This window comes from Parasteatoda tepidariorum, chromosome 5, assembly GCF_982258835.1.
Source record: "Parasteatoda tepidariorum strain Cologne lab strain chromosome 5, Ptep-v5.0, whole genome shotgun sequence".
NCBI classification, from domain to species: Eukaryota; Metazoa; Arthropoda; class Arachnida; order Araneae; family Theridiidae; genus Parasteatoda; species Parasteatoda tepidariorum.
In genome coordinates, this window is record NC_141759.1 from 77,260,066 (window position 1) to 77,287,941 (window position 27,876).

The 27,876-nt window shown below is 31.0% G+C and overlaps 1 protein-coding gene across 1 annotated transcript; it reads right to left on the minus strand.

The window, feature by feature from the left end:
• Positions 1-380: 380 nt before the first annotated feature.
• On the minus strand, positions 381-27,101 carry LOC107440011 (SEC14-like protein 2). The gene is made up of 13 exons (XM_043052027.3): positions 26,839-27,101; positions 19,948-20,019; positions 19,793-19,868; positions 19,080-19,123; positions 17,270-17,332; positions 15,564-15,657; positions 12,107-12,201; positions 10,318-10,396; positions 9,088-9,168; positions 8,087-8,173; positions 6,319-6,425; positions 4,507-4,804; positions 381-642 (listed from the first exon to the last, which is right to left on the minus strand). The coding sequence occupies exons 2-13, from the start codon at positions 19,996-19,998 to the stop codon at positions 554-556; spliced, it is 1,164 nt and encodes a 387-aa protein (XP_042907961.2). The 5' UTR covers positions 19,999-20,019; positions 26,839-27,101; the 3' UTR covers positions 381-553.
• Positions 27,102-27,876: the final 775 nt, after the last annotated feature.

The following is a 27,876-nucleotide window of genomic DNA, read 5'->3' on the forward strand; positions in this document are numbered from 1 at the left end:
ATGTATATTTATAGGTTGGACTGTTTAACTACAACTGAAAATTATAAAGAAGAGTTTAAAAAAAATCTATTTAAGTAACCTTTTAGAAAATTTCGTGTTCCTAATATTGGAATCTAGTGGATTTTGTTTTATAATCAAAATTTGTAGAAATACATTATACAAATATCCTACAGCATACAAAGAATGCTAAACATTAAGATTTCTGGTTTTTTTACACTGGAAATAAAAATAACTATAAAAGTTAATAAAGTTTAATTCAGTGATTCAGTTTTTAAATAAAAATATTTTAATGCATTTTTGGGTGGGTTTACCTTCTTCCAAGCTACATATTTCCAGGACTGCCAACACTCTGAGCTACAAGCATGATGCTATAGGCAGAATTTATGAAAAAAAATTTATTAACTAAATTGCTTAATACATTCTCTACATTTTTGATAGAAGTTTCAAAATTAAATGTATCACATTAATGTAAACAAAATTGGTTCATTCAGTTGGCATTTTTTGTGACATTTGTAGAAGGGTTTAAACTTCAGGCAGTTTAAGCTTTTTTTTCTCATTCTGTGGTAGGTGGGATGATTTTCGTCCTGTAATAAATCTCTTTTGAAAGAAACCAGCTGTAAGAATTGTCAAAAGCGAGAACGTCTGAAAGAAAAACAATAAACATTGGTTATGAATACACATTGGTAATATAATTTTTATTTTGTATCAGTTTACTGATTATTATAAACTGCTGTTTGTAGAAAATGCAACACCATGAAGGAATCATCAGAATCAAATGAAATTCGCAGCAAATGTCAATTATAGGATATTATGCAAATTAATAAAGTTTCAGAGCCATCGCGCGTGCGTGGCGCGCGCAGCGCCCTCTGAATTGATGCTGAAAGCGTATAAATAAAGTGCTGTAGCGGGACGTTGAAAATAGTCTATGATTATTTGTTAGTGGCAAACGTTTAGTGAGACCTGAGTATGCCTCCACGACGGAAGAATAAGAAATTCAAGCAACTTACGGAGTTTGAACGAGGGAGGATAATCGGCCTTCGAGAAGGAGGATTTTCCTATCGCGCAATAGCAGCTCGTATGCAGCGGAACAGTTCCACAGTGATGCGAGTTTGGAAGCAGTGGACCGACGAGCACCGAACAACTCGAAAAACAGGCACTGGACGACAGAAGGTGACGTCAGAGCGCGATGATCGACACCTGCTCCGCATGGCGGTGAATGATCGCACAGCTTCCTCCAGGCAGCTGGCAGCACATTGGTCTACTGCTACAGGTGTACAATTGTCGGCTTCGTCAATTCGTCGTCGTCTGCTGCGCCGTGGATTGCGTGCAAGGGTGCCATTATACAGGATTCCCCTCACGGCGGATCATCGACGGCTGCGTCGGCAGTGGGCTCTTGAGCACAGAGACTGGCGAGCTGATTGGCACCAAGTTGTCTTTTCAGATGAATCACGCTTCAATTTGTGGACCCATGATGGCCGTGTTCGTGTTAGATGTTATGCCGGTCAACGCTGCCTTCCTGAGTGTATTATTGAACGACATAGTGGTCGAACACCCGGAGTTATGGTCTGGGGTGCGATTTCGTATCATGGACGATCCAATTTGATACGAATTGAGGGTAATCTCAATAGCAACAGATACGTCCGTGAAGTGCTACAGCCCGAAGTCGTTCCTTTCCTTCAAGGCATCCCTGGAGCTATCTTTCAGCAGGATAATGCACGCCCACATGTTGCGCGGACTGTTAGAGACTTCTGTTCAGCACAACGCATGCAACTTCTTCCTTGGCCTGCTTATTCGCCGGATATGTCGCCTATTGAGCACGTGTGGGATATGGTTGGTCGGCGTCTCACTCGTGATCCGCGTCCTGCAGTTTCCAAAGACGAACTTTGGTTGCGCATACAAGCGATATGGAATTCTCTTCCTCAAGCAGATATTCAACATCTGTTTGACTCCATGCCACGTCGTATAGCAGCACTTATTGCAGCGCGTGGTGGCTGCACCAAATACTGATTTCGGACGCTTAATTTGTTTCTTTTGTTTTGAAAATTTCATTATTTATTTGTATCAGTACAAGTCGTTTCTGCATTAAATTTCATTTGATTCTGATGATTCTTTCATGGTGTTGCATTTTCTACAAACAGCAGTTTATAAGCAGTTATAAGAGATATTAGCTGAAAGTTATTTAATATGAAATAAATGTTTAAAATTTCTTATAAGTGTTTAAATTTAGTTAAAGCTTTCTTTATACTTCAACAAGAGAATTTTATTATTTTTGAGCGATGTTAACACACGGTGGAAAAAATTATGTAAAATTTTGAACAGTAAAGTTATTGTTACGTAAGGTAATGACATTTCTGATTTAAAAAAAACGCAACTCTGACAATCTAAGCAGCAATATACAGCATTTAAACAGCATTTGGTACTTTCTTCTCTCCTATGGTAAAGGTATACCGGAAATTCGTGTTTTTAAAATTATAGTATTTATTACCACACATTTAATAAGAAATATAAAAGTCAATTTTACCGAATAAATGGTTTTTATGCAATGTTCCAAGGTTATCATGATTAAATTGCCAAATCGTATCATATTTAAAAAACTTTATCATATATTTTAAAATCATATTTTATTGTTAACTTTACCAAACTCATTACCGAACCGATTCGGCAAAAATGACTTAATTTTTTGGTAATCCCACAGAGCCATGAACATGATAAACATTTTACCACAGTCTGCGTAAATAAATTTAGCACCTTGAACAACTTTTGATCTAATGAACCTTAAATATTCTAATAAACTAAAGCAGACGATACGCTAAAATACGAAATTAGACATATAAATGTTCTTAATCTGAATAAGTGTACATTTTTTGACAAATTTGAATTTTTCATCCTCAATTATGTAGCAATTTAGAAAATATTATCCCAATACTTTGGGCAGGAGAAGCTTAATGCTTCTTTCCCGGTTCGCATATTTTGTTAAAACTCGAATTTTTTTTATGTGGATTTAAAATTTTTTGCACACAATTAGGAAGTGTGTTCATCTGAAGATAATTCCAAATAAAATAATTTTTAATAATTATTATTTGTTTTTTATTAATTTATTTAATATAATAAATATCTGAAATTATAATTTCAAAGAAATCTTGTATTTTAAAATTTGCTTCTAGAGAACTATTCAGCAGATGTTCAAATTTTATACTTCATCTTTTGAAATTACATTCTTTTAAATGTTACAAAAAGTTTTATACCTTGAAATAATTTTTTTTCGATTATTAAGGAGTAAAGTAATTAGGAATATTAACATAAACAATATTTTGCATTGTTTTTTTAGATGCACAAGTTTTAGATGTACAAGTTCTCTAGAATAATTTAATAGCTCTCATACTCATTTAAATAGTTCTCTAGATAAAGCAATATAAGCAAGAAGTTAAATTACCAGTAAGGAGTTAAAACTTTCTGCTGCTTCCTCGTCGAAACTATATAGGGTTCAACTATATTCTATATACAAACTATATAGGGACCATATAGGGTTCTCTCGCTATATTTCGGCTCCCTCCCCGGTAATTTAGGCAGAAAGAATTCAAATCAGTCGAAAACCGTATTCAGAGAAACTTTTTCGCGACTTAAAAGATCGTCAGCTCTAAAAAAAGTATATATAAGGTATAGGGCTCTCAAACTACTGATATTGAGTCTTAGTAAGCAAAATTCAATCATTAGATTAAAAGTTAACTATCGTGCTCATTTTTTTCTTCTTTTTTATCTCAGTACATACTTTAGATACATGTTTTTGGACAACTGGCTTCGTTGCCCAAAATAAATAATCTTGAAAAAAAAGTCACAAATTGGCTTACAGTTGAACAGTTAAACGAGAGCAAATAAATTCGTATTGTGCATAAGATGGGTTACTTATAGCCTCCAATATGCTAAAGGTGTTTGGTTATTGCTTCCCTGAGAATATATTATTGAAATCTATGAAAAAAATTTAAAAAGCATTCGCATTAGGGGCTGAAAATATTTACACCAGAAAAAACTATTGAAATCGAAAGAAAAAATCCGCCAGAGGAAGGAGTTACTGAAAACATCATATTCGTGTGATTGCCGATAGAAACAGAAAGGAGTTTTTAATAAATAAACTGCTTAGGGTGTTTTTCTTCCATCTTGCCTTTCTCATTAGCATGAATCCTAAATATTCTCTAAAAAATGCGCATTTAGGTCTCCAAATCACTGTTTCAGTGAGAAAATAAATACTAAATCTTGACCAATCACCACTGAGATAAGTACGAAAGCAAAGCAAAGACATAAATCAGCTGAAGTTTATTTAATGGTTGAAGCATAATGACGATTTTTGGTGGAAAACGAATGCATTCCAGTTAAAGTTTTACATGATTTTAATCCCCTTTTTTTTTTTGGAAATATGTGTTAAGGAAAACTCTAATTTCTGATATTATTTTTTACAGACCTTTTGATGTATAAATGAGAATAAAGGAAAATTGGAGCAATAAAACTTACATGATCCAGATTTTTCGCAGACATGTATTCCCGTTTCCGGTTCCCAGGTAGTTTCAATCCTTTTTTTCTGAACCAGTTCAACTAATTCACCTTCAAGCGTTTTGAAATAAATTCCAAAACTAATATCCTTGTCTGTTGTTTCGAATTCCCACATCAATGCAGAGCCAGGATCTTCAACATCAACTAAAACATCAACTTGCAAACGCCTTGATACATAAAGATATTCAACATCTTCTTCTTGTTGAATTGATTTCTTGGAGAAGTAATACTCTTTCGGTACGTTCCCTCCATGCCTTATCTAAATGTATAAACAATATTAAGCAATGAAATATAAACATATATATTTTATTTTATAACCGTCGTTAAACAGCTGACCCAATTTTATGGGTTTACGACTACTAATGTTCAACTCCGTAGCCTTGTAATTTTGAAACCAATTCAGAAGACAAGGGAACTCCAGGATCGAGTGTTGGGAGAGATTTGCCTTTGTGGAGGACTTTTTGATGGAGCTAACCCGCATTTGCGTTTCTTGGAGAGGAAGACCACGAGAAACTCCCACGGTTAGCCTGGCGGCAAGATGACTCTAACCCATGATCCGTCTACCACTGAGGATATTTCACGTCAGCAGTGTGTGGGCGGTGCCAGCCGGATGTGGAGTTCGTATCGACTGGGGTTCGACCCCGGTTCGCAGCATTGGAAGGCGAATGCTCTATCCCCTGAGCCATCGCGGCTTTTTCCATATATATAGTCAAGACCTATATGAACTAGCTTTTATGTGAACGAAGAAAAACTTTTGCACGATTCGTTCACTGTTAGGATGAGTGATTTTTTAAGGTGATAAAAAAAATGCTTATCCATCGCAAACACCTTTTTTTTTTTTAATTTCTCTTTACTACGTAAGATTTTACCAACATGAAATTCAAATCATTGATCTACTAAGCCATACAATACTAAAAAACAAATACAAGGAACTTATTTTAACTTAAAATTTATCCAAATAATGTTCAGTTTTCGAATTTTTACCAAAAAGCTAAATTTCGAACTTTCATGATTTCACTGCCATATACTGACGTAAGTTTCGATCATCACATGTTGATGGACAGCTGTTTTTTGTTATGAATATAATAAAATGAAAATAATGTTCAAGATTAACTGATGTGTGTCGAATTCCCCACCTTCAATAACAGAAACAAATCCATATTAGATGACTTAAGAAAAAAGCTACAAATTTAAAACTGCTAGTAGAGACTGTTTAATATTTATTTAGAACTAAGCGTTTTAAAAGATATTCATTTTAGTTTTACATATAATCTAAGCGGTTAAACTTTCAAGAGGCTTATTGACAATAAATATTATTTCTTTTACGCTTCTCTTACTTATCATGCTGTTTTGCAAATCTCTACTTGTCAGATTTAGATTAAAACAGTGTGCATTTGCGTAAAAATTCATAAAACCTGCAAATATTATTTTGCATTCCTTGTTTGTTGAAATATCTGAAGTGGTACATATTTTTTTTTACCAGATAGTGACACTCATCCTATTAAGATTCATTACCCCAGACAAATTTGTTCACGTTGATCAATCTAAAACGAGGTTTTCTGTTGCATGTCAAGCATTATTGCATGGATATTTGTTAATATTGTCCACAGTCTGTATCATCATAATGATGATTTAAAAAAACAAACGGAAAAAAACACTGTTTTTTAGTTTTTCCTTGCCAGAATTCTCATCTGTTGGCAGTTGATTTGTTGAGTCACATTTTTGAAATTGACACTATAAGAAACTCACATACTATTGAAAGACCATACTCACAAATGTCTTACAGAGAGGATTTCCATCGGGATCGGTTCTATTTCCGCCAAGAAATGCAGGCAAGATATCGGCATCTATTGTCTTCAGTAACGTCTCCTTCACTTTCTCTGAAATATAATATCCTACACTGAATTCTCATTTCCTCAAATACTACAAAATTGATGAAGTGCTTGCGAAGTGTATGCTAATAAAACTTTAGAAGTATGTTATGTAGATCTTGGGAGCGGAGATTCCTTCAAAAAGAATAATTTGTAACTTTGACGATAGATGACACTCTAGTGCTATTGGAAATTATATTTTCTCTAAAAATCGTGGCAAAAATTAAAGCTAATGGCATTCAAAGGTTTCTAAACCAACTCTACTAAGTGTACCTGTATGAAATTTCATAAGTATAGTAGTATACCATCGAATTTAGGTCATAGGGTCGAGGATTTCTTTAGAAATAAATAGTTTGAAATTTTTTCAATAGATGGCACTGTACCGCTATAACAAACTGAAATGGGTAATTCGAATAATTTCTCTACAAAAGGCATGGAAGAGCACATAGTTTGATCTCCACGATAATTATACACGGTAAAAAAATATTAATATGACAAGAAGTGTACAAAAGTGATTAAAACTTAAATCCCAGATTATAATGCCATCTCGTGCACTATATTTCTTGTATGACCTGCGTGATCACCAGATATGAAATTTCCTATCTTTGCCTATGAGGTTTTCACAAAGATCATCAAAGGTATAAAGGTTTCTCAAAGATGTTTATCAAGGACGTGTCACTAAGAAAGTGAAAATAAAAGCTAGCATCTCCCTGTATGTTTCCCTCATTCTTACTGATATATCGCATGTAGAGCACGCAGGTGTTAAAAAATATAAAACATTTTGCTATTGCTTAAATTTTTAGCTGCTTTCTTTAATTTTGCTGAGTAACAGTGCCGCGTGTTAGCCAAATTTAATTTTTTTAGACGAAAATCTCACTCTCACGATTTGAATATCGCATATGTGAAACTCCAAGAAATAGGACCTGAGTTACGAGCCTTTGAACCGTGATATAAATTTTAACGACCTGTATACTTGTACTCTCTCAGACATTTAAGAAATTCAACCAATTGCTCATTATTGAAATGAGTTTCGAATAGAATTTATTTTCAATGCGAAAATAAATTGGCTAATGGGGTAGTATGCTTACCAGTATTTGAATTCACCTTCGAAATATTAATTCAAAATACTATATAAAATCATTAAATGTAGTCAAAATTTTAACAGTGGTTTAAATAAATTAATTCTTGTAAACTTTATCGATCAAATCTGACATGTACTCCAATTTTTTTATTAAAATCTATAATATGTAAATAATAATAGTAATTAATCGGAAAAAAATAAAAAAACAGTTTCTTTTGGTCAAAGATATTGATTATTTGAGGAAAACTCGCTAATATGAGTTTCCCGCCTTCATATAAATTCTTCAACATCTATGAAATTTGTAATTTCCTGAACAATGAAAGGTGGCAAGGAGCGTCCACATACTTTGTGAGCATTAAAAAAGAAAATGGAGGTTGCTTTGAACTCAGCTGACAAGAAAAAAGACGAGAGCTTATGTTTGATTCAAATTTCTGTTAAGCGAAAAAAACAATAACATTTTAGCTTAAAATATTACGCGAGCATAGTTGGACAAGGGGTGGTAACTCGCTTAATTCGGATGTCTAGAAGAGGTAGAGGTTTATAACAACTAAAAATAGGCTTATTAGAAAAAATCCAAAGCTAAATTTACCTGTTTCAACAACCTGAATTTTTTTCAAGAGGCCAGATGTAATAGCTAGCTTTACAATAGCGAACATAGTTGAGAAATAAGAGGGAGCTGAAAACAGATGCAAATTTTACTGTTTTATCATAATTTCATCAGATTTAAACAGATTTATCAGCCATCTTATATTTTATTTTATAACAACCCCCGTCGAACAGACGACCGAATTTCGGGTTTACGATTACCAATGTTAAAGTCCGTAGCCTCGTAATTTTGAAACTAATCCAGAAGACAATCTTTACGGAAAAAGTGAGGTATTTTTGAGGTATGAATGAGGCATTTTTCAAAGGTATAAATTAGGTTATTTACATACGTCGTTAGATTGAAAATGGTGTTAACGAATACTTCAAAATTTACCTCAAATGTACCTCCAGATGTATATATGTATCAATTTGAGGTGTTTCATCTTACATGCTTGGAGAGGTAGATATTTACTTCTTAAGGTGTTTTGTTTTCAACCTTAAGTCAGCCTGAAGTATATTTTAACACCTGTATCACACTTATCAACCTGAAGTACATTTTTTTCACCTGTAGAAGTAATTACAAAAACAACATAAGGTGTTTGATTTCACACTTCAGATTATTATGGATTTACCTCAAGTATGTATTTTGACAGTTGTAAAGGTAATTTTTTACTAGCTTGAGGTGTTTTATGTTCTACCTTAGGTTATTATATTTCAACCTCAAGTATATATTTTTATGCTCGTGGAGGTATTTTTTTTTATCAAATCAAGGCATTTTACTCATCAAGTTATTATAGATCAACCTCAAGTGTATGTTTCGACAGAGGGGTAGGTTGTTTCTTATGAACGTGAGGTGGGGTCTGGATTGGGTTCGAAATTACAAGATTACGAAGTTTATTGGCATAGTCATGAATTCAAAATCGGGTAGAAAGTTCAACGACGGTTATAAAGCATAAAAAAAGCAGACATGAAATTATTACTTAATGAGTTATATGAAAAACATACCGTTGATTACATATACTCTTTTTATATGTTCTGGATAATTGTCTTGTAAAATGCCAAACCATTCCATTTCTGTTTCCAGAGCTGAAACAAAATTAATAAATGCAGAATCTAGTTAAATATTTACTTTATCAGCTAACTATTCACAAATGAGATAATTATTCAATTTACTATGATTATATCAGGGGGAAAATTTTATTTTTTTTAAATCAATTTTGTCTACTTTTTAAGTTGTCAGGCATGGAGAATTTTTTCCATCTTTTTTTTCAAGTTTTAAGGTTTTAAAAATTTCTTTATAAACCAAGTCTGTTAGAGAATAAAAACTTTAGATCTAAAAAATCTGGAATAATTTTTTTAATAAAAAATGAAGTTCTTGGACGGTATGCTACAATATCGTCAATAATTTTAGCATATTTTGTCATATTATAAAAAAACATATTATAAACATTAAATTTAAGTTCAGTAAAAAATTGCATGTTTGATAGTATTGCTGGGGTTCTTACCTAACGAAACAATGCAACAATGGATAAACAAAAGATGCTTTAAAATTTAAATCAAGGGAATGCTACTGACATGCCCGTCAATAAGAATTTAAAAATCAATATATTGGCACATAAATTTAATTTTAGTAATGCCAAAATTGGCTAATTTTAAAGCCAATTTCGATATGCCAAATAAGTTCAAGTTGATGCTCTGAAATTTTATTTCATTCATGTGAATGCCGATTTCTTGGTTAACATTCCCAACTCCTTATTATCCACTTCATTTTGTTATGGAAATGTAGCCTGCTCTGATTTGCCGCTTTCGACTACTATCGCTCCCTTCAACTGCCTCAGTTTTTTTTTATCTTGTTTTGTTTTCAACTTAATTTTCTTTTCAATTTTTTTTCTTCGGTAACTTGGTTGGTTATTATTTTCCAAACCATGAAGAACACAATCTCACAGTATACTAGGTTGAAATCTGATTATTAACAATCTGATTGCAAGCAAAAATTAATACTGGCAGTAACAGTAATCTTATTAAATAATGGAATTGTTTTAGCATAAACGCATAAAAAACTTTTTTAGTTTTACATCAAAAGGTTTTTGCTGAGTGAAAATAAACCTTATTTTTCTATCAGGGAATTATTTCTGTATTCAAAAACTTAGGTACTTGCCTAAATGATTTATGTTCAATGTTTCGACTTTCTGTGTTTGTTTATTCAAACAAAATTGTTTTAAAATGTTTGTTCACCTTTTTTGTTGGTGGCTTTTGAAAAGGTGATCTCAGCCATGTCACATATAATATTCTTCTGAGAAATTATTTCTCCTGTCTAAAAAAATAAGCAGAGAATATTTAGAGTTAGATAAAGAAGAGTTACGTTAAAGAACATATTAAGCAAAGTTTTAGTGAATTTCAGAAAATTAGACAATGAAGCTGCGAAGCTGCATTGGTGTAGGAAATTAAGACAATTTGCAGACTTGGTCGATTATCTCCAGAACTATTGGACCAATTTTAATGAAATTTGATATACACTTACACTGATACAATACAAAACAAATAACCCGTCAATAATTGTAATGCACGCGCATGATCGTGCGCAACACTCGTTTTAGTCGAAAGGTATGAAACAGCGGCACCAGAATGAACAAAAAAACAACATTGATTGGTTTGCATTGATTGCTTTACGAATAAAAGCTTGTTATTTTTTCATGGCTTGTGTTGCTCTGTCGAAAAATACAAATTGCTTATTTTTAATTTTCTGATGTTCGGTTTTCAAACGAAGTAATTTGGATAACTTCATACTTTGGTTTAACTAACAAACTAAGCCATGGAGCAATTTGAATGTCTTCCTTTGTTTTTGAAATGAAGTAATTTGGATGGCTTTATACATTGGCTTCTAAGTGACGAAATAATTTAAATGGTTTCATACTTTGCTTTCTAAGTGGTGAAGTAAGTTGCATGATTTCATACTCTGGTTCCTAAGTGGCGGTGTAATTTGAATGGTTTCGTATTTATGTTTCCAAGGAGACGAAGTAATTTAGTTGAGCAAAGAGTACATCGTGGCTTATCATGTAATGAAGCCATCCTACATATTATAAATAATCATTGTTGTGCTGCATTCCTAATCTTTACCGGAAGAGGAACTTCTTTTTGCCAATTTTTTTTAACATTTTGAGCTGCGAGTTGAAGAATTTCGTTTTTTTTTTTGAACGTGGCATGTAATATAAGAGCAGAAAGCGAATTAAAAAGCTACTTGCAGCATCAAAATTCTATTGCAATTTTTCCGTTCTGATCTTATTCACGTGAAACCAGTGCTGACACAAATCTTTAAGACTTACAATGCCCTATAAGCATGTGAACCTACAATGCATGTAAACCTACAATAACGAGCATATACATAAAATTAATTTTTTCAGAACAGTCAAAAAGTGCTTTTATGAGTTTTAGAATCTTTTTCGACAGAATAAATCATCAACTTTATTTAAGGCAAAATCAAATTTGTCACATAGCTTTTATTTCAATAAAAAAAATTTTTGAAGTCGTTGGAAATTGCAATAAATAATACCTGGCGTTGGTGTTTTATTGTATTATAACTTAAAAAAGAACACTGTGCTTAAGGAAAAATCGAATTTTTTCTTAGGTTCTCTAAAAGCTTATTGTACGCGTATTCTAAAATTTTACTTTATTAGTTCAGTGAGCAACTCACATTTGTATCAGAGACTGCTATGCAAATACATGTGTAAGTCTTTAGTCTCGCTTCTACACGAATTCACTTTTTTTCATACCTTCTTCATTTCATATCACTGGAATCTGATTAACTTCTTTACAAAACTATGCTGATTTTTATCTGATTATATATTTAAATTTGTCGTTTTCGAAAATTAAGTAGAATACTAAAGAAGTGTTCCCGAACACTTAGGAGTAAATAAATTTTGATAAAAATCAGATAAAAGTGCTTTTTTAAATTTTGCTGATCTTACCATGTGAGATTTTTAGAACTTAATTTTTGGAGAAAGTGCTACTTTGTAAAAGTCATTACCTTCTTACTTCGTTCAAACATCCTTTCTACGTCTTTTTCTGTCTCAAATATACATTCTTTATGGAAATCAATTATTCTTATTGATTTCATGAGACCTAAAAATAGCGAAGAAAAAGAAATCAATCAATTGATTTTGCAATACAATGAATTAAATAGGGTTTGACAACAAAAAAAATAGCATATCCAAGTAGCAGTGAAGAATTTGCAACAGCGTGTAAGCAATGATCTTTATCACAAAGTCCAGCAAAGCTTATAAATGAAAAGCAAATGAACCCTGCAAGCGTGAAACAATGTTAAATTTAACTACGCTAGTTTACACGATAATGAGGCTCGCAATAATCTTAAGCAACAATCATTTTATATTGAGATAAAGTTTGCCTCTACAAAACAAAGCAACAAAAAAAAAACGTCTGAAATCGACGATGAAACATGCAAATCGAGATCAATAAGCATTCTTAAACCAAGAGAAATTCCCCCTCTCAGGGATTCACTCTAAATTTTATGACCATCCCTGAAACAAGGTTCTTAGATACTTTCTTTAACACTTCAAAAGTGAAGGTTGGCCTGATTATCAAGTTTTCAATGAAAACAAAAAGCTGCATTCGAGAAGATAGGAAGAGATAGAATGAATAAAAATTGCAAAAACGAAGTTCATAGTAAAAGCTAAAAAAATAATTTCATGCCTTTGAGGAAACAAGCTTTCAAATGTGTTTGAAAATGATTATTTTGTCAACCCTTATTCGCCAACCAAATGAAAATGAATATACAAACGTTTGCCGTAAGGTTGCTTACTAACTAGGACAGGGGTGGCGAACCTTTTTGCACCAACGTGCCAATTTTCTAAAAAAATTGTTTAATGTGGTCATAGACGTGCCATCAAATAATATTGATTTCGTGATCAAGTATTAATACTAAATACTATCAACTCAAAACTCTTTATATACTATGGAGAGAGAGAAAAAATTTGCAATGTCTCAGTTATACGCATAATTCAGCTTAAAGTAACATCAGTGTGACTTCTGTTGTTGCAAATTAGATGACAAATAACTTAGATTAGATTGTATGTTAGTTTAAGCAGGACTGTTAAATTTTTTTGCTAGTTATTTATTGTTAGCTTGTTTTTTATGGTTATTAATTGGGTTTTTTTTGGCATTAATTGCTAATTTTTATTCGTGAATTTTAATTTAATTGTTAATATGCTTCATAGTGAACTTTGTGATGATTGGCATGCCCAAAAGATCGTGTCGCGTGTCATAAATGGCACGCGTGCCATTGATTCGCCATCCCTGAACTAGGATAATATCAGCTTCTTTGACAATCCCAACATTTTAATTAATTAATTAATATCGCGCGAAAAATCGGGCTTAACAGAGTTTGTTAGGTTGTTTTAATTTTCCTATTGATTTTAGTCAGTAAAAGAAAATATTCTGCTTTAATTGGTAGTTTGAGAGTTTTATTTGATAAGTTTTCGCTCTCACCTGTAAACAATTATAAATGCAACCTAATTTATTCTTGATCCGAAAAGTTCTCCTCAGAGAAATTTATTTCATTGTCAGTAGGTAATTATTTTCTAAGTTGAATATGAAAGCACAAAAAATAAGGAGGCTAACGTCGATCTATCATAGGAAACTAGAAATTTTTTTTCATGAAATTTATGTTTTGAAACGAGAAATGAAGATGATTGCCAAAAAAATAATGGGAGTTGGGAAGTAATAGAAAAATAGTATCAAGAAAAAAATGAATGCATGCATTAAAAATATTGAACATCTAACAAATACGAAAATTAATTCTTCTTGAGGATCTCTTTTTAACTGCCTGTGAAATGATTTTTCAAATTTTCCATTATTGATACGTATCATTCTAAAAAATGCATTATACTTTGATATAAATTTGACAAAATCGCATTATATTAGAAAACTGATCATTTATTAGATTAGACGGTATTATTTTATGAACAGTAACATAAAGAACATAAAAGAGAAACCGCTCTTTTGATATAATATTTAGCATGGTAATGATTTTTTTTTTGTAACACATACACATCTCTTGGTACACGTACACATCACGACGCCGTTTGCTTGATAGCTCAATTTTCCGACAGGTTTGTTTGTCTGACAACTCAGCAAGAACTCCAGTCAACAAAAATTATAGAAAATCTTGACTGATTGTCAAGTATAGTTTCTCTCAAGATTGCATAATAATATGACTGAATAACTGAGAACTTATCATAATCAAGTAGCGAAAAGTGAAATAAAAAAATATTTGAAAAACACAAAATAAATACGTAAATAAATGTATAAATAAAATAGAAAAATTAAAAAATAAATTTAAAAAAGTTTAAAAAAATGAATGGAATAAAATAAAAAATTTAAAAAAAAGGAATTTTAAAAAGAAAAAGAATAAAAAATTAAACCATAAAATAGAGAAGAAAAAAAAAACATTTAATGCTGCTATGAATCTTGCAATCTTTGAATCTTTTACTAGAAAACAGAGGGAAATGTTACTATCCCCATAAACAGTCAATAAATTGCCCTTTAATTTTTTTGCCATAAGTAGCCCAGCACTATAGAAAAAGTAAAAAACATTTCACTTTCGTTGTAGAAAATCCATGCATATATTCTTACATTCTAAGCATATTCATACATCCATGCAGATTCTTACATTCTTCATGCATATTACCTTACGTTTGCACTGGTGGTCAAATGTGTAAGAAATTAAGAGAATTTGCAGACTCGGTTGATTATCTTTAGTACTACTGGATCGATTTTAATGAAATTTGATATGAACATTCATTGATATGATTTAAAACAAATAACCATAGAACAATTGTATTATACACGCATGATCGTGCGCAACACTCGTTGGAGTTGCACGATAAGAAACAGCGATTGTAGAATAAACAAAAAAAAAGGGTTTATAGGGGTTATGATTCCCTCTAACAGATATACTATACAGGCCTTGCTGCGTGATTTCATACTTGAAATAAGGCAGTTTATCAATTCCTGAGGTAATTGGCCTGAATTGTCCTGTGGCAATTTCATACCTTCCGACTCCAATGAGTTTTACGCACGATTAGGCGTGTGTATTACAATTGTTGAATGATTATTTGTTTTGTATTGTATCAGAACAGATCAAATTTCATTATAATCTGTCCAGTAGTTCTAGAGAAAATCAACCAAGTCTGCAAATTCTCTTAATCTTTTACACCAGTGTTCTTGTCAAGCAAATGATCTATCAGGAAAACAAAGCTGAACATTTGGTTTGCCAGGCTCAAACTAATACTCAAACTCTACTCAAAGCTTCTTGCAGATTTCGAATCGGTTTAATTTTTTTTAAAACGCTTCAGTAAAAATAGGCGCGTAACATAAAATTTTACAATTAGCGATTCGAAACTTAGTACATAAAATGAGATAATAATAGAATATAATAGAACATCTCTTATTTCCGAAGTAATTACCTTTGGCATCCATTTTGAAGCAACCTACATAGTTGACTGGAGTTCCTTCTTTGTCATATCCAATGAAGCCATATGAATAGTATTTTTGCAAGACCTGATAGAAATGTAAATTACAAAATGTTTAAATGTTTAGTTCTACACGTCTTCGGAAACTCGTAAATTTAATTTGCCGAAATTCAGTTTCAGAATGCTGAGACTTTAAAGAAACTTTTAAAATCCAACGAAGAACTTTTAGAACTTTTAAAATCCAACGAAATTCACCAGTTATCAGAAGCTTTTTTTATACTCAATAATTTACGGGTTAATAAATCCAACAATGTCTTTACTTTAAGGAACTCGTAATATCGATTATAATAGTTTATGAACATAGATGTCAATTATAAGATAAACAATTATAAAGTATTCTGTACCTAAACTTGGTTGTAACTGTTTATAGATTAGTATGGAACATCTCAACTCTAATTGCTCCAGGGGAGGGGGCTACATTGCCGCTTAATCCATGCTGCCATGACAGGCCAGAGGTACGTATAGACAGAGGTATATATTGTATTTTTTTCTAATTCTAAGATCATTTAGCTTTTATAAATTTTATCATTTACTTATATTGATGCTGCACTTACGCTTATAAAGTGAATGAATTTCAATTTGCAAAACTCAGGGCGATGTAGAATATTTTAAAAACTTTGCACATTGTGTCGAAAGTCTAATTTCATTTAATTCTGTATAAATAAAATGTATAGCAATTTTCATTGAAATTTATTGATTTCCAACTGAAATCAGGGGAAAGGACATATTTTCTTTGTAAAGTCACAGGTCAACAAAATATTAAGCCCGTGATTTAATAATCTATCTTATTATATAAAACGCTAATACGTACGTATGTATCAATAAAACCGATGATATTTCGTTTCTCGCGTTGGCAACGGTTTTCATTTTTAATTTATAGGCTTCGGCGCGCAAGAGCACGTAGTGAGCATCATATGACTAATCTATATTATATAAAACGTTAATACGTTTTAATTGATAGGCTTCGGCGAGCAAGAGCACGTAGTGAGCATCATATGTCTAATCGGGTGAATTCTCACTGAATTATCAAAAAAATTCTCACAAAATTCTCTTCATCGAAGCCGATGCTTTACATCAGGCGTTCAGTACTATTTCATATTGTTTTACAACACATGATTATAGCCCTCAGATGGGAAAGACTTTAAAACAAAACTTACAACAGTTACTTTCTTCAACAACTAAAATTTAGAATAGTGAGATTAAAGAAAATATGTGAACTGTTTGCAATTTCAAATTAATATTGAAATGCACAGGTTTATAACTTTCTACAGTGAAAAGTGGTCGGAATTTCAGTGTTCAAAAAAGTATACAAAAGCTAGACGTTAAGAACGTATCCAATGAGCGAGCAAAGCGAGCATCGGATTGCGAAGCAATCCGAAATGAACTGCGAAAGCTGTTCCGGGGGTTGGCGAGAGCCAGCGAGCAGGGGGCGAAGCCTCCTAGTAATAAATAAAAGCCTTTTTTTGTAATCTAATTTGCACAGTAGTTCTTTTTCTTAACATTAAACATACTGAGTATAATTTAACTTTCTTTATTGTCCTATCGTAATTTTGCACCTATTTTTAGTAATTATTTTTACTTCAGATATTGAAAGTCATACTAACTTCAAATATATTTTCTGATAAAAAAAATTAACTTACCTCTGGTGCTTTGAAATCTGTTAGAATAGTGTCTATTCCAAATTCTTTTCTCCATAAAATGTGCTAGAAAAATTCATTGCATTTCGACAAATGTTTTTAGGAAGAAAGAATTATGAAAATAATAATCATTTCTTTAGGTTCTGCATTTTTAAAAAAAAATTATTTTTGATGGTAACAGCATTTTTTATGGTTTTACATACATTTATTTATGAAATGTTAGTAATTTTGTGATCCAAACTATAATTATTTAAGTAGAGTTGAATGTGCAATTCAATGGTGCAAGTGTCGGAATCGATTATATCATTGATTGATTCACAAAATGGATGATATACGATACAGTTTTGATAAAATGGAAAGCGTTTATGGTTTAATTCTTTTATTATTTAACACTAGAAAGACGGAAAATTAGTATATACCTATATTGCCGAAAAGCAGTCAAAATGACTAGATTGTGAATACGTCAATAAATTTGTTTAAAATTAATTTTTAACATTTTTCATATTATTTACAGTTATTTAACAAGTTATTAGTAAATATTAATAATAAAAAAATTATATGTTGTTCAAAAAGTCACAAAATTCTGAGAAATTGTGTCATTGTATACATCATTGTTTTTCAAATTGAAATTAAAAGCAGTCAAAATGACTTCCTTAGGCAATCTAGTGTTAAAAACTTTCTCTAACGGTGCGTTATCTTGGCTCACTAAAAATTATAAGAACAGAGAATACGGTAGTGATTTTAATAATTTTCATATGGGTGGAATTTTTTCTCTCACTACATTGGCAATTTTTCAAAAAATACTTAAAATATTTAAGTAATTTGTCCATTTTGGAGCCTAGATAATTCTTTACGATAAGATCATATATATATTTCAAAATCATTGCTTTACTTCAAGTGTAAGGCACTCAAATTGTGTCGTTCTTATTTTCCTTGTCGGCACAGAGTTTCGAAAAATTATGTTAAAATTTGTTTCTGAAACTTTTAGAGGCGAGTACCGAAATACAAAATGGCATGTGAAGGAAACTGAAACATTTTTAAAAATGGGTATGTAATTGACATTTTTAAAGAGGATATTTGACCAATCCAGGAAATAGTCGAACATTCATAGATAAATGAAATCATCATATAATCTTCTAATATAAAATCAATGGGACAAGAAGTCTCAAATTATTATTTAAATGAGGAATAGAAAAAAAATACATTATCAAAATCTGATGATTTATTGCCTTAGACCAATGTCAGCGTAAAGTACAGTTAAAATCAACAATGACTGATTAATTTGTCAGATAAAATTGAAGGAGGCTCATTGTAATTTCATTTAAGCTACATTTCTCCAATTTTTCCAATATTCTATTACTTTCATATCCGAAGTGCTTCTGCACATTTGCGCATGCGCCTGGTCTGTTTTGATTTCATTAAAATTAGGGTGAATGAGACAAAAAATGATGGGTTGCTCACTTCTTCTCATGGCTTATGCTCGTCTTTAAATTTCCAAAAGTGCACATCTCAGAGCGTCACCCCTACTCGAAATAGAATCGTCCCGGACTAATAGTTTTTGCTTGCGAAAATGAACAGTAATTGCAATGTTTTAAATCTATATTTGTGGTATTATTGATTACGATAATTGACTTCGATGTTAGTTTTTATCTCATTACCTAAATATTAAACGTATTCTTTAAAAATAATAATTTTATTTTTTGAAAAAAGGATAAATGAATTGTGGAAAATTTGAAACACTGTTGATAATCAACTTTCAACAAAATATTTCGGAAACACTAATCAGAGGAATTAGAAGAAAAAAAAAACTTACTTTCCGAAGCATTGCTTCTGCATTCTTTAAGTTGAAATTTCGTGCTTTAAAAATGAAAAAAAAAATGTATTGTTGCACAGTAAATTAAAATTTATATTTTAATATTTTTTGTTGTACATAAATTTATCAAAGTACATATTTAACAACTATTTAAATTTGAATCTCCAAAACGGTAGTTGATATTTAATATCCGGAGAACATTTCGATTACAGTTGCAGCTAACTAGAAGTTTTAGCTCTGCGCTATATTTAAGGTAACAGTGATGTCACAAATATTTTCATGCACTTAAAAACATGAAAGTGCAGTCATTAATTCTTTTGTGCAAAGATTTGAATGGTTTAAAGCCGTTGTGGAAAATGCAAAAACTACTTCTCCCATATCATAGAAAGCTTACTGAAGAGCTATTTTAGCATTAAATAATAGTCAAAATCAATTTAAATTTCAAGTCAAAATTGAATTGGAAATAGAGACTTCTGATCTTAAAGAAATGCGTATATGTTAGAATAATATACAAATGCTGCAAAAAGAGAGAGGAAAAAAAAAAGAAAAATTTTGGAGTTAGGACATTTTAATTTATAAAGGAAAAAAAACCCGGTTCTCAGGTATGAAGATTTGTGACTTCTACGTTAAATGATAATGCTTATTTTTCAACAATTGTATGTATTTGCATTAAAATAAAAATTCAGTTTTTCTTGTTAGAATACATAAATTACCTTTTAAAAATCGATAAAACAAGCTAGGATCTTCCAGCATTTTCGACGTACAATCCATTACAGTTCGTTTCCTTAACTATAAGAAATATTATTTATAATATATATATTTATCTATGATAATAATAAGTGAAATGTTTTATAACACTTCAGCTTACTGCCTCGATTGCTTCTTTCTCTTCCAACGGAATTTCGTCTAGCCAGGTCATTCGAATTTAAAATATATATACCTAGTTAAAAAAGTATAATTTATTAAACTTTGTTTTAAATTATGTTCACCAAGAAATATTTTAAGAAATTTGTGCTATAGGAAAATAGCATTGAAAATAAATAAGATCAAAGAAGAAATATTTATTACCATGTTTGATCGTTCGTCTGTATATCTACTATCACCAGTTCAAACACTCTCTTTAAACTTTTGAGTAAATATCACCATTTATAATAAAAGTGTTTGATTTCTAAAAATGATTGTAAGAGTCCTAAAATGATTGTAGACTTCTAAAAATGATTGTAAGATCGTAAGGAGCAAGAGTCTACATGTTTACGTTGAACAAACATTTTATACTGCAAAATTATTATTTTTTTACAAAAAATCCTACAAAATCCATTCGAAAATTTTTGTCAGTTAGTAAGGGAGGAAATTTTTCAAAGATCAATTAGAATTTCTCGCGAGTTTTTTCTTTCAATTTTCAATTTCATTGTTAAAAATTGGGTACAATTGGGTATTTGCAACTAATCATAGGGTTATGTTTAACCTTGTCGTTATGCATGGCATGTTAACGTTGCAAAGTCTAGACTCGAGTTTATTATTGCTCTGAATCAATTTTTGGATCAGATTTAATTGGATAACTTCAAGCGTCGAGCCTACTTAGAAAACCCATTCAGGACGCCGTTCGTAGTTATCCAACTGTATAAAGAAATTCATCAGTATATTTGCTAGATTGCTGCTCTTATTAAACAAAAATAGAGTATATTGTACTTTTTTCAATTATTAGACACTTCCGAGTGACCTCAATGTGTGCATCGATCCTGATTGGCTGTTGAAACGTGACATTTGTTTATGTTAGCAACTATTCTGTCGGCTGGGATAGCCTGGTTGGCAGGGTTTTGGGCCCGTGTCCAAGAAATCGTGAGTTTGATCCCACCGACCCACATACTCCCAGTATAGTAAATGGTGACTGGTGCATGTTAAATATGTTGGGTTACAGTATCCTCCAAGTTATCATAACAAATCAATACCTTTGGGTGTACTAAATTGGAGATTGACAGTTCTTTGGCTCAGGTCAAAATTACGATCTGTCAATAAATGAATGAATGGATGTATGACTAGGCCGGCCTTTAATATGGGCTGTGACACGCATGCCTGGCTGAAGTCGTATTTTTGGCCATAGATGGCGCCACTGAAAAACAAGAAACGCACTGTCAGCCCCAAAATCACTGGATTTCTCCAAGCAGGCTTACTGGTATTTGACAAGTGGCATTAGAAACAACTACACTGTTCCGTCCACTTTGTTTCGAGTAATCCTATATCTAGCAAGTCTTTGTCGAATAACTAATTAAATTTGAATTTACGTGACTTATTATTCTTTCATAAAAAATATTTGAAATATTTCTTACTTAACACAAAGACAGGCACGAAGCCCTGTACGACATAAACAAACTAACAATGTAGCAAAGTTGCCAGGTACACGAAACGAGAAATTATCACGATTACAATAAAATGTGTAAACAAATAATAAATCTATTTAAATAGAAAGCGCAGACAAGATGGAATTATATTTTAATAAATTTGATATGAGATACGGCATTGTATTTAATTAATTTCAAGTTAATTAACATTCTAATTTATGTGAAGAAACTTAGCTCGACATTGGTTAGAACAATATCCAGAAAACTAAAGGCCTGTTTACACGGTCCAATTTCTTGAATCCGATAAATTGGACGGATTTCTCTGTCCAAGAAATTAGATGATTCGTTGACACTATCCAAGTTCTTGAATGTCGCTGATTCGTTGAAAGAAAAACTTGCGCATGCGCATTGTTCATATTCAACATTATAAAATAATACTTACATAAGTTTAAAATTACTAAATAAATTCAAATAAAATCATAATAACACAAATAAACCGCAACAGATCAATTTATTTGGACTAAAATATATGAAAACAGACAAGAAGATGACATAATTTGCTGCCTGATTGTTGACGTCACAAAACCTAAGACGCTGATTGGTTAAGAGAGAAAAAACTTGGATGGAAAGTAGAACATGCTCTACTATCGTCCAAGAAGTTGGACCAAGTTCTTGGATGTTTGTTTACACGATCCAAGCTCAAAGCAAAACAAGTTTCCATCAATATCACTCAATCTCTGCCCAAGAAATTGGATCGTCTAAACAGGCCTTAACAATCCTTCTTGTTTATAAACTACCAGTAAGTGCTGAGGCATAGCTTAGGTGTCTCTGTTTCAGTGATCTTCTTCGTGAGTTGCAAGTGCCCAATTATTTGTGTTTGTTTTATTATATCTGATAGATCAAACGAAATGTGCGTGAAATGACATCACTGAAATCATTATTTGAAAACCACGAGTTTATTTTATTTATAGTTACGCTTTTTAAACATATCTCTACAAACCTTCAAAATTAAAATTAAACGTTAAAAGTAAACGAAAGTTATTTGCTTAAGTGCAAATTCATGGAGAAAATTGCTTGATTGGGATAGATTTAAACGATCACATGTAGTTCACTATCAAGAAGCAAACATTACTATTTTCAATGACAAATAATACTGAGTATAGTTGATCTTTATTTAGATGAATTGGAATTGCCAAATAATGGTAAAAAAATATATACACTACTTTGATGAAAAGCGAGTTTTTGTATTCTACTAGGAAAAGTTTCATAACGATATCATAGAATTATACCACAATATTGTCAGATAATCACAAAATTGTACCACAAAACCTATATTTTTCGTATCACAATGCTTTTCTACGGTGCCTACTTTAAAATTGATGCTAAAAATTTAATAAGTATTTGCCTGCACACTGTAAATTGCTAAAAGTACTTTTAAAAAATGTAATAAATTGTCCAAAAATGAGTTTCAACGTAGTATTTAAGAACTAACATTTTAACAATCGATTTCATATGCAGTATCTTTTTTAAAATTGATTTGATATCGAGCAGTAAATTGTCAATAATCATCAGTTAAAAGTATAATATCTTTTTAAAAAAAGTAAGAAGAGAATTTCTGAAAATCGTACCTTGATGTCTAATTATTTAGGAATTTTTTCATACAGTACTCACCTTAAAACTGGTCTTATTTATTTTGCTTTCGAGTATAGACTTATTTTTTGAGCATTGAGTAAGTGAGTTATTTTTTACAAAATTGAGTAACATTTAACTTTACAAGAAGTGTTTTAAAAATCAATATCTCGAACTTATACCATGAGATTAAGATTATTCGAAAAATAAATAGTAATACTCGAACATAAATTATCCGAACATAAATTCGAACGAAAATAATTGTAGAACAATGGCACTGGTAAGAAGTATTTAAGAAGAATATTAAAAGAAAAATATATGTGTCATAAAATTAATTACGTAAAGCGAAAATTTTCTTTTTTTAAATGGAATACTTTCTGCAGAAGTTCCACTGCGAAGTATGAAAAATCTTTAAACAGCTGTAGTGTCAAACTCTTGCTTGCTATTGTTCAAGCAGCGTGAGTATCGCATAAAAAATGTACTACCCAAACTTACTTTAAATAGAAGCATTGAGCAATATTTCATGACCTGAATATTAAACGTAAAAGTTGAAGTCTTGAAATTCTTAAGACTTCTACTTAAAAATATAAATTAATTACTTATATATGCTTAAATGATTAAACAATATTCGCGCTAGAGAAAGAAAATTCCAACATTCATAGTTGCTAAATTTTGATTTAAGGCTTTAAAAATTAAGAAAAAAAAGTATTTTAATTAATTTTTAACTATTTTTTTTAGTACTAATTATTTCTTCTGTGTGAAATACATTGTTTCTCGATGCAAATCAGAAGCTTTGTAAATTATAAATTTGAAATTTTAAACCTTCGTGCAACGACGAGAATTTTAAAACCCCCGAAATAATATTTCTATGTAGCTCTGAAACGGGGGGAAAATCCCATTCGTTTGCCCTAGTAAAAAAATAAAATAAATTTAAAAAAACTTTCTAATCATCATTATTAATTGCCATTACACGATTAATTAATCCTTCACTTGCAATTTACCATGTTGTACCAGCACATATGGTCCACATGTTGTACCAGCCGTAATTAAAAGGTTAAAGTTGAACGTCGCCTGTGGAGCAATATAGTTGATGGTATTTCGTTTGAAGTGACCTTTTTATGATTAATGCTTGTTCTTTAATTCTTAGCTCTCTTCCACGATCAATTTTGCAATTTGATATTTTTTTTATTGGTTTCTTAACCTTCTTAATATTTTCAATTAGAAATAATTCTTAATATTTTCAATTATGCTAGAAAACAAAGTATTAACGTTGAATTTCGTTTAAAATTTTATTATGAGTTCAGTGGCGTACGCAAGGGAGGGGTTTAGGGGTTTAAACACCCCCCTTGAGCTCAGACAAAATGGCAAAAATAAAAATTTTAGTAGAAATTATGCGAGCTATTATTTTTTAAGACAATATATTTTTATCTGCCTTATGCCTACTTTTTTTTTCTCACGGTGTTTCTCAGAATACTGTAAAAACATTTACTATAATAGGGTTGTACTTTTGAAGCCAAATTCACGTGATACTGTTACGGACTGGTTCCTTTCTGTCCTGCCAGTATAGTTTTCGAGACTGGCTGTCATTCGCGAGATCTTTACGCGATGATTCTGGAATCCTAGACGTTCTGTCGTCTTTGAGACAATTCGAGAATTTTGGAGATGCGGTGAAAAATTATATAAAAGGGGGAACGGAGTACAGTGGATGATGTAATATCAAATGATTAGGGGCCCCCTTAAAATGGATTTTTTTGAAAATAAATTTTAAAAAATTAAGAAAAACAATCATTTTTTAAAAAAAAATCCATTTTAAATATATAAAAAATTTTCCAAAATGTTATGGTTAAAATTTAGTTCTAATTTAACAAAATAAAGTAAAATTCAATTTTTTATTATTTATTTTAATTTTAAACATGCTTTCTGAAATAAAAAGATATATAAATACTTTTATATTTGAATAAATAAAAAATATACGAGAAAAACAACTTAATCGAAGGGCCCCAAAAATTTGAATGGCCTAGGTCTCCGCGTACGCGCCGGCCCTGAGCATAGCATTTATTTCTGTGCCAATATATATATTTACTGTTCTTGGATCTTTAGGATGTCAAAACGTAAGAATTTAACAATTTTTTATTATTTTGAGAAAAAATCACGACCTGAAATTAGAGAGGTGACAGCATCCAGTACCAATGTAAGTTTTTCTGTTGTACAGAAATGTGATACTTTCGTTGAAGAAAACGTTTCTAGCATAACAAAATCTGATGAATGTGAAAGTGGACCCCAAAGTGTTACTTCCCACCCATATGACATTGGACTTTTTTCAGAAGATATTACATTATGTTCTTAAACTTAAAAAATCAAATCAAAATTTAACAATGTTGTCTAAATAAAAAGTCAAAATTGTCTAGCTGTCTAAATTAGAGAAATAATAGTGCTTTATTACAGACTCGAATTTCTTTTAGTAGTTTCAAAAAATTATGAACACCCCCCTTGAAAAAATTCTGCGTACGCCACTGTATGAGTTGATCTTTTCCTTGGTTTTTAACACTTCCATCGCTGCTATGAAGTTTCTTCGTTTCACCCTGTGCGCTAAAAGTTACCTTCTTTTTTGCGAAAACTTCAAAAAGGTTTTCAAAATGGCGCGTCTCGCGCCATCTTATAGTAATGTTGTTAGGACAAGTAGTAAGGCGATTTTTTCGTTTCTCCGATGCGAATTCGAACCACTCTTCCATTAATTTTTCCTTGGAATACATAACTAATTTTTTTTTATTTCATTTTCCGTCGATTTTAAAGTATTTTCTTTTATAGAAACACATTTTATTTGAATTACTCTAAACAAAATAAACATATGGTATCAGACAACTTAAGGAATAATAATTTGGTGACTTAGTCCATGATTGCTGCAGCAATAATGTTGTTTATTAAATTTATCTGTTATTTTGAATAAAAACTAATTAAATAAAGTACGTGCAAAAAACTTTTTTTTATCTATCAGAAGCTAGCAAATATCACTAATGTTATCTTTAAAATATTTGAGAAATTGAATCGTCTGTAGTTAAATTTAAAGCAATGGATAACGCTTAACCAATCAGAATTTCGTTTTTCGGTCATCCCGCTCGAACGGTATGCGGTAGAATTCTCTTATGTCAACAGCGACCTTTATCGTGCTTCGAACTATCTGTATACCAAATTTCATCGCTTTCTGCAGATGATTTAAGAGTCTAAAAAACAAACTGAGACAGTCATTAATTTTTGTCTATATAGATTACTTTGTCTCTTTTATAGCTAAATAGAAATTTTATAATTAAATTAGCATTATTTTAATTTTTTGATAATCTAACTGAACTCAGTTTCATATACATATCCTGAATTACCTTCGAGCAGTTTAGTATAGCAAAAAATTAAAATAATGCTAATTGCATTAACATTATTTTAATTTTTTGCTAAAGTAACTGAACGCAGTTTCATATACATATCCTGAATTACCTTCGAGACAAAAGTGAAAACATGATGTTTGTATAAATTTAAAGTAATTGTAATTAAAGAAATTCATGAATATTAAGGATTACGAGGTCATTTAAATGCTTCTCTTCATAATCTGATAAAACGGTTGAACGATTTTGAACAGAGTAACAACAAATACATACCGGAAAAAACGTAATTGTAATTATAATTTAGAGCAATGACTAACTTAAAAATCCGAATTTTATAAATGAAATCATTACTAGTACATATTTATGATTATTATTGCAGTCAGAAGGTTTTTAGCATTATTAAAAGACGATAAATACCTTTTAAAGTATCTGAAGTGACGAGCAACGCATGCGAATCTCGTAACTACTGTGATTGCGACATCAGTTTATAAACAAGTTTTTACAGTTGATCGTTCGCGTTCGTTATCTTTCAATAGTATTATCATGTGTTTTCTGGCATAAAATTAACAAAGAATATTTTGTTGAATGAATAATTTATTGTTTCCTTTCATAAATAATTATTTATTTATTTATAAAATGGAATGCCCTTTCACAAAAAGATGCTACACCATAAGTAAAAAGAAACTAGTAATTGTAAAAGATCGAAGGTTAGATCGAGCACTATTTTATCTTATATATCATTAGCTTTAATATTTGAAGATAAGAATGAGGATACAATAGCAAGGAGTCTATCAAGGCATCATTGAATTGCATCTATCTGACGTTAGATAATATCGCTTAGCTACATGAGTTATTTATTTATTCAATGACACTGAAATAACACTTTAATTGCCATAATCAAGTCTTATATTTACCAGGGAATAAAAAAAGAATATTTCGATATTGATGCATATAGAATTAAATTATTATTTTATTTATTTAATTTGGATTAATAAAATTAAATTTACTCATGGCTATTTACGAGTATTTTATACGTGGTGCCCTTTTTTCTAATATTAACTGAAGAAAATATGCATTTAGTTAAATGTATCTACTTATAACCTATTTATTTTAAGTATTTCCTAGTCTAAGTTATAGGGTTTTATAAAATATATTATGAAATATACCCAAGTAACATGTAATATCAGAAAACTGAAAAATCTAACGTTATTTGCATAATTTTCAAACATTTGAGAGATAGAAAAGGCCGCTGTTTTCTATGTATTATATAACGTTAGATTCTATACAAAGTAATATTATCTAATTTTTACTGTAATATGATTTTGCTTTGGTTCTGATGCTCTATAATATTCGTTTTATATTTTCTGTCATAATTTTGCGTTGATTTTTTTTTTTGAAATAAGCAAGAGGAAAACTTGGACTGTAGCAGAATAATACGAGGACATATTTTTACTT